Source organism: Atta colombica, unplaced genomic scaffold (assembly GCF_001594045.1).
Source record: "Atta colombica isolate Treedump-2 unplaced genomic scaffold, Acol1.0 scaffold53, whole genome shotgun sequence".
Lineage (NCBI taxonomy): Eukaryota > Metazoa > Arthropoda > Insecta > Hymenoptera > Formicidae > Atta > Atta colombica.
In genome coordinates this window covers 401,829-408,936 of record NW_017259543.1, presented here as the reverse complement: position 1 = coordinate 408,936, position 7,108 = coordinate 401,829, and the positions used below count along the sequence as shown (strand labels likewise).

At 32.6% G+C, this 7,108-nt stretch overlaps 2 protein-coding genes across 2 annotated transcripts; one reads left to right on the top strand and one right to left on the bottom strand.

Annotated features, from left to right (window-relative positions):
* Positions 1–402: 402 nt before the first annotated feature.
* Positions 403–3,384, top strand: LOC108691852 (elongation factor Ts, mitochondrial). Its single transcript, XM_018199784.1, has 4 exons — positions 403–435; positions 1,951–2,106; positions 2,192–2,723; positions 3,149–3,384. Exons 2-4 carry the CDS (start codon positions 1,951–1,953, stop codon positions 3,370–3,372), a joined length of 912 nt encoding a protein of 303 aa, XP_018055273.1. The 5' UTR covers positions 403–435; the 3' UTR covers positions 3,373–3,384.
* Positions 3,385–4,041: 657 nt separating this feature from the next.
* Positions 4,042–5,505, bottom strand: LOC108691842. Its single transcript, XM_018199772.1, has 4 exons — positions 5,413–5,505; positions 5,245–5,355; positions 4,611–4,826; positions 4,042–4,310 (listed from the first exon to the last, which is right to left on the bottom strand). Exons 1-4 carry the CDS (start codon positions 5,503–5,505, stop codon positions 4,158–4,160), a joined length of 573 nt encoding a protein of 190 aa, XP_018055261.1. The 3' UTR covers positions 4,042–4,157.
* Positions 5,506–7,108: the final 1,603 nt, after the last annotated feature.

Sequence of the window (7,108 nt, the reverse complement as noted above, 5' to 3'; positions counted from 1 at the left end):
TAATTCTAAATTATTCTAAGATTTTTTTTATATATAATAATTTTAAATTACTCTAAGATTTTTAAGATTTCTTATTCTATAATTTCTAAAAAAATATTTTAAACTTTTTCAAATTTTATAATATTACAGAGAAATTATAGGATGAGAACTTTTAGAAACAAAATATTTCAAAATTTATATACATGAAAAATTAAAAAAGAAGTGTACTTTCTCGGCATTTCTGAAAAGTGTTCCAATGTTTGTATAAAAAATCTGAGAAATTTTCTTAAAAATTAAAAAATTTTGAAAAATTCTAAAATTTATATGAAAATTCTGAAATTTTTCATTATATGAAAAATTTTCACCAAGTACTAAAAGGGGGACTGGGGCCTCAAAAACGCCCTCTTGATGGAGAAATGATTACGGATTTGTGGTGTATTCTAACCTTCAAACACGGTGAGTGTTTTGCACCGCTGGATCGCCGCGAAATAGCTCTAGATTTGCGAAATCAGCTCGGTTTGCCACGAATATTCGCAAACTAGCGTCTCGTAATTAACAGCCAAATTGATCCGCATTTGTGCGAGTCCTCGTGTCTTCGTGTCATTCATGCGCATCCGAAGATTCTCAAACTGCACCCTCGATCGCAGTTTCTAGGCAACGTAGTCGATCGATTCGGCAGAGTTAACGAATTCCGCGAATCTCAGCGAAATCGGCGAGCGAAGACAGTCCTCGCATTCGCATCTCTTTCCTGTCTCCCTTTTAGCGAGAAGCAATTTCTGCATGCGATTCTCTCTTTTAGGTTATGTCTCAGGAACCACCTGCGTCTCGATTCGTGGTAGCCTGAGAACGACGCGAAATCTCACGATGTGAGCTCGCGATTTCCTCGAAAATTTACATAATCCGATTTTTCCTATGTGACACATTTTCTTATACTCAGCATTTGATACTTTGTATCAAACGGAGTTGGTCATATCAGAGGATCTCTGTGAAGATAAATTTTACATCTTTGATATGCCATAACTCAAAAACTATCCATTATTGATAGTATCTATGATCATCTTTTGTTCATCATATTATAAGTTATATTCCATAACACATTTTATCCAAAAGACATCTTAGGAATGTCTTTAGAATGTTATAACTTCAGGATGCAGTTTTTTAATCCTTCAGAGCTGATATCAAAATCTATAATATATTTACTATTAGATGATACCATTTAGTTTATATTAATTAAAAGGCACTAATTAACTTCAAGAAGTTCAAAACTCGTAACTTATATAGAAAAGAAAATTAATACCAGGTGTATCTTAATAAGGATAATCCATAAGACTCCGCATGTATAATCATGTGGAAAATTAAATCCTTGCATTCAGCAGAAAAACAGCTTTACAAGTTTTAAGATTCTGCAATATGATTCTGCAAATATGATTGATAATACGTTTGGATAAGGAACATTAAGAACAAGACCAATTATATTAAAGAATTTTATAACAATACAAAGCTGCTTTTGTTGCTGAACACAATTATATAATCCCACATAGCATAGATCTCCAAGGAACATCTTAAAGATATCCCTATATCTTCTAAATATTCTGAGGATATTTCTAAGACATCGATAAAATGTGCTTATAAATGTAGGAATATAACTTGTAATATAAACAAAAAATGATCATAAATAGATATTAATAATGGATAATTTTTTAACTATGATGTATCAAACGTGTAAAATTTATCCTCAAAAAGATCCTCAGAGAGATACACCATAGCTAAAAAACTATCCATTATTGAATCATTGTTTAACATTTTTTTGTTCATCATATTATGAGTTACAGCATATATGGAAACTAACTTATTTTATCAGAATCCAATTTTCCATATAATTAATGGATGTAACATTAAGAAAATTAAATTAACATAGATAATAAATTATTCATTACCTCAGAAATTGACATTAATTTAATATATTTTTAGATGATTCCGGCTCAGATATTCCGCCTGATTCACACAAATGGCCTGCTCTGGCAGGTCACAAACAAATCTCTGCTAGCTAAGCTGCGCAAGAAGACTGGCTACACATTTGCAAACTGCAAGAAAGCTTTAGAACTGCACGAGAATGATTTGGATAAGGTAAGAGACTCTACGATCGCTTAAACATGCGTCTTGCGACTCTAATTCACTTACGACGGAATCTCTTAGTTCTTCCTTACTCCAGGCGGAGAAATGGCTGAAAGAACAGGCGCAGCAGTATGGCTGGACCCAGGCAGCTAAGTTGAAAGACCGTAACACCAGCCAAGGACTGATCACGGTGACGGTAGACGGAAATCATGCCGCACTGGCCGAGATTAATTGCGAGACTGACTTCGTCGCGCGGAATAAGAAGTTCCACGGTCTCGCAGAAGCAGTGATCTCCGCAGTATTGAATCATGCAAAATCCCAGGACATTCAGAACGAAGTACAACGAACTATTTTCCATGCAGACAGTCTCAAAGACCTGCTAGCCGCGGACGGCAAGTCCCTGAGCGACCATTCCGCCTTGACTATCGGCAACGTAGGTGAGAATATCAGTCTGAGGCGCGCTCTTGCCATCAGCGTACGATCACCGGATGTGACACTGTTCGGCTGCACACATCCAGCACCGATGAATCCCATACCTATATCTTTCGGCAAATATGGTGCCCTTATAGCCATCAAGTGTAAGAAAAACGATAATATGCTGGGCACACAGCTCTGCCAACATATCATTGGTAGGTTTCATTTGTCACAGGGATACTCTTGATGCTACAAATCAAGCCTATCCAATTTGAGCTCCAAAACGTAAAGTCATGAACGCAAAAAAATTCAAATAAAATTTCGGACACTGTAAAATGATGATACGCATCTGAGTGATACGCTTATCAATACTTTAGTCTGAAATTTTTACTCTGAAATCTTACATTGAACTTTTTTGCGCCGATAGCTTTGTATTTTAGCTCCGGAGCTCAAATCAATTGGACAGGTCTACTATAAATACTTTGAATTCTTTTATTGATCAGTTAGTAAAATTCTTTCTTCTGATTGGTCAATCAAACTTCGAAGTATTGTAACGCAGTATTTGTAGCGTTAAATGGACTGCACTTTGGATAATTGGATTGGAAAAATAAAGGACAATATTCACATTGTTTCTTTGTAGGCATGGACCCGCAGAAAATCGGTAATCCGCGGGTGGACGAGCCGCATGATAATATGGACGAAGAGCAGTGCATGATCTATCAGGAATTTCTACTCGATCCCAGTCTTTCTGTGCAGCAGTTACTAGCGGAAACGCATGCTGAAATCGTCGACTTCGCGCGTTTTGAGATCGGTGAAGAACTTGACGAGGAATCGCCTCTAAAGAGTGCTCAGACTTGCGGCTGATGTCAATTGCAATGTCCGTAAATACCTAATTGTTTCTTATTATCTATTATGAATATTAATTTTCACAATATTATTTTAATTAAATGAAATCAAAGAAGGATAGAGATTGTGTGAATATAAATTCTTCAATTGTTTATATATCTTTAAGAACAAATGTTTACGAAAAAAGGAATAGATTAATGTCGCTCTCAACTTTGCGATTATGTATATCGCATTACTGTAATAAAATCGATGATAGTCTAGCGTAAAATTTAAAACAATTATTTCATTAAATCTTTTAACGTGCACAATTGGAAAATTTCAAATTTGTATTAAATTTAACGTATTTTGACTTATCCAAATATTTGTATTAATTTACTCACAAGATGAGTTAGAAAGATATAAACATTATGTAAAAAAATTATCTCTTGAATAAAATTAACAGTAATATATTAATTAAATTAACATTCGAATATGTTAAAAGTTTTACATAAAAATATTTTAACAAGATTTTGACACAAGTACAAAAATATTTTTTGCTGTATCAAATTTTAAGATTCATTACGGTCATAAAGAATTAAATTATTATACCATTATAAAATCAAAAATTCATATGAATATTTTTTTCTTGTGTTTTTCTTATGTTTTCTTTAATGTTTATTTTTTATTATTTGATTGATTCAATAAAAATGAAAGAATATCTCACATGAGTCACCAACATTGTTTGAATATTAAAATGAAATGAAATATAAAAAAATAAAATTACGATTCGAAAATTTGTATGTACAGTTAGATAAAAGTATACGCTACGAAAGATCCTCGCGATACAAGGTGCTTGCAGGAGCAGCCTTTGCTTTGATACTTTTTAACCTCCTCGCGAGCCGAACCGATTTCCACAGCCACATCCGAGAATCCTTCTTCCAATAGGGTGCGATATCCGCAGGAGAATGCCTGATGCCCTGCAGGATAAATTCTTTCCTCAATCCTTTCCTTAATTTTTAATTCTTTTCTGTACAATACACTTTTTAAATTAAATAAATGTATAATAAATAAATAAATCCATATATAAAAAATTAAATATACAAAACTATTTTAAATTCTTGTTCTGTATATTTTTTTTATTATATATTATTATATATATCTTTTTAATATTCTTGAGAATAACTTATTTAATTCTATTTGAATATATTGTAAAACTCAATCTGTTTTTTGGAAGATCAAGTTATGGATAAATTATGAATAAATAAAGACATTCATACCTGGAAAATTAAGATTTCTGGTCCCTGGACTACCAATTCGAAAGTAGATTTTTCTCTCGTCTTGAAAACTGGAACAGTTTCCTCCTGTTCGGAATCATTGAAGTAATCTGTCTGCATGTAATTTGTTCTGAAGCCTGGGTGATTCGTCGTCTCAAGCTCCAGACTCTGCAAAGCAGACGTGAAATTTCCAATATCCTTGCAAGTCCCAATTTCAACCTAAATAAAATTTCATCAAGAAAATGCAATTATTTTCATATAAAAGTGTTTAACTTGGATAGATATAAAATTAAAAACAAAAACTTTATATCAGCTCATAATTTTAAAAGAATTAATTAAAAAGTATATTTACTAATTTAATTTTCCAGTACAGATTTTATGATATGTAATATTTATTATATTTTAATTCTTAATTCATTGTTATGTTATATATATTTTTTATATTTGTCAATTCATTGAAAATTTATCTGTACGGCCGTTTTAATTTAAAATTGAAGTAAAGTAAAAAATAAAATTGTTTAAAATCGAATTGTAAAAAATCGAAACTAAAAATAACAATAATTAAATAAAATCGTTATAGATGGAATTAAATTGCTTTTAGAAATTTGATTTATGAACATGTTTAATTTTAATAAACCTGAACTCCTTCGGAGCAAACGTTATGATCCAGAACTGCAGCAGCGACAGCATCCTTCGTCCTCTCCGCGGGATGATCGTTCTCATCCCACTTCAAGTTCTCGACTGTCCGGAAAGAGAAAGTGCACGTTGTATGTTACAAGGAGGTTCACAACGAGCATCTCTCTACCTCGATGTACCGCTCGATTGATCCGATTCTTCGTTTCGCCAATCCATCCTCGCGCCGTTGAAGGGTAGTAAGACGGAGGCAGACCTCTGACATTTGTCGAGACTCGCATCCCTCGCTTGCCGCCTTTGAGCTGTCAGGGAAAAATGCGCAGCGAGCGCACTTTGTTTCAAGGACCGGATCAAACTGAATTTATATGGCTTCAGGAAACTCGATGTTGGATTAAAAGAGACCCTCCTATGCTGAGATTAGACAGAGAATAGTACAAAGAATAATATATATCTATATTTATGTCTTGTACATATATAATGCGATATCAAACTTAAAAAAATGAGTATTATTTTTTATATCTTCTTCTGTTAAAAAGAAATTTACGTTAACTATTAACTATGTGTTACGTATGTATATTGTTACGTTATTTATATTATAGAATAATTGTAAAGCTTTTGTGCGACTTTAATCTTTCTGTAATTTAAGTAACAACTTCAACTCTATAAAAAAAGTAACAGAGTTCATTTCAATTTTACATATATTTATTCTTGAGACTATTTTTCAACACATCCATCAAAATTCTAAAAGATCTGTATTTTTTATATCAGTCCAATTTAAAATTTAGGGAAACGACTCCTTTAAATTTATTGGGGTTGGGGATATTTCCAAAATATTAGATTTTTCAAAAACTTATAAATATACGGTTATAAAAAAATTATTAAAAACCAAATTCGTAAAAATTTCGTTTAAATATTTACACCTCAATAACGCAACAAACATTTTATCAATTTTGATATCTGTGTAACATTCAACAATAATTCTGTATTAATAATAATTTTTATTATTTTGTTAATCTTATATTGAAGACGAACAAAGAAATCAAAACGTCTGTATTTAACTTTTACAGAATTCCATCAAGTGGCTTTCATGAATCTTATTTAATGTAACGATTTCTTTTTGCTTGAAGTTTTCTCTATCTCTACACATTTTTTATTCAACTTCCTCTATCTCTGTCCAATCACGATTACGGTTTTTTATTCGATTTTGCCATTGATTCTGCCAAGATCTATCCCAGCTTCTTGCATTCTTTCGAGAAGCGGGTTTAACGCACGTAGGAGCGGAACCGGCCGCGAGGGGCCCATTACGTGTTCTAGGACGTGTAATAAACCGCCGTGCTCTATCTATCTGTGGCGAGGTAACGTTGGAAAGGCAGTGGACCTCGGAACAGGTGTGCACGTGTGTGCGTTATACCTCACGGCAGCGGGATTCCGGGATCTCAACAGGGCCTGACACGCGCTCGCACTCACGTATTACCGTGGTAGTAACTAGTTAAAACATTAAAAGTTTAAAAAAAAAGTTAAAAAGTTAATAACTTTTAACTTAATTAAGTTAACTTTTTAACTTTTTTTTAAGGTAAAAAATTTTTTTATCTCTTTTAAATAGCTTAGAAAAGTAATAAGATATAATAAGACTAAGGGTGTATATTTGTAATCTGTTCATATTTTTTAAGACATCTTAAGTAATTTCTTAAGATGCTTATACAGCCCTAAACCTTAAGTTACAAGAAATGGATCAATTACAGTCAAATATTCTTCTCGCATTCGATTATAATTAATCAATTTCTTGTGGCTTAAGACTTATTAAAAAATGAGCACTGATCTTATATCTTCTCTACGTGCTGGCTGTTTTTTTAAAATTATATAACTTA

Excerpts from the sequence above, each read along its gene's own strand:
- LOC108691852 (XM_018199784.1), top strand. The coding sequence starts at position 1,951 with ATGATTCCGGCTCAGATATTCCGCCTGATTCACACAAATGGCCTGCTC. Across the intron at positions 2,107-2,191 it reads ACGAGAATGATTTGGATAAG|GCGGAGAAATGGCTGAAAGA; the intron begins GTAAGAGACTCT and ends TCCTTACTCCAG. Across the intron at positions 2,724-3,148 it reads GCTCTGCCAACATATCATTG|GCATGGACCCGCAGAAAATC; the intron begins GTAGGTTTCATT and ends GTTTCTTTGTAG.
- LOC108691842 (XM_018199772.1), bottom strand. The coding sequence starts at position 5,505 with ATGTCAGAGGTCTGCCTCCGTCTTACTACCCTTCAACGGCGCGAGGAT. Across the intron at positions 5,356-5,412 it reads CAATCGAGCGGTACATCGAG|CGGACAGTCGAGAACTTGAA; the intron begins GTAGAGAGATGC and ends ACTTTCTCTTTC. Across the intron at positions 4,827-5,244 it reads TTTGCTCCGAAGGAGTTCAG|GTTGAAATTGGGACTTGCAA; the intron begins GTTTATTAAAAT and ends AATTTTATTTAG.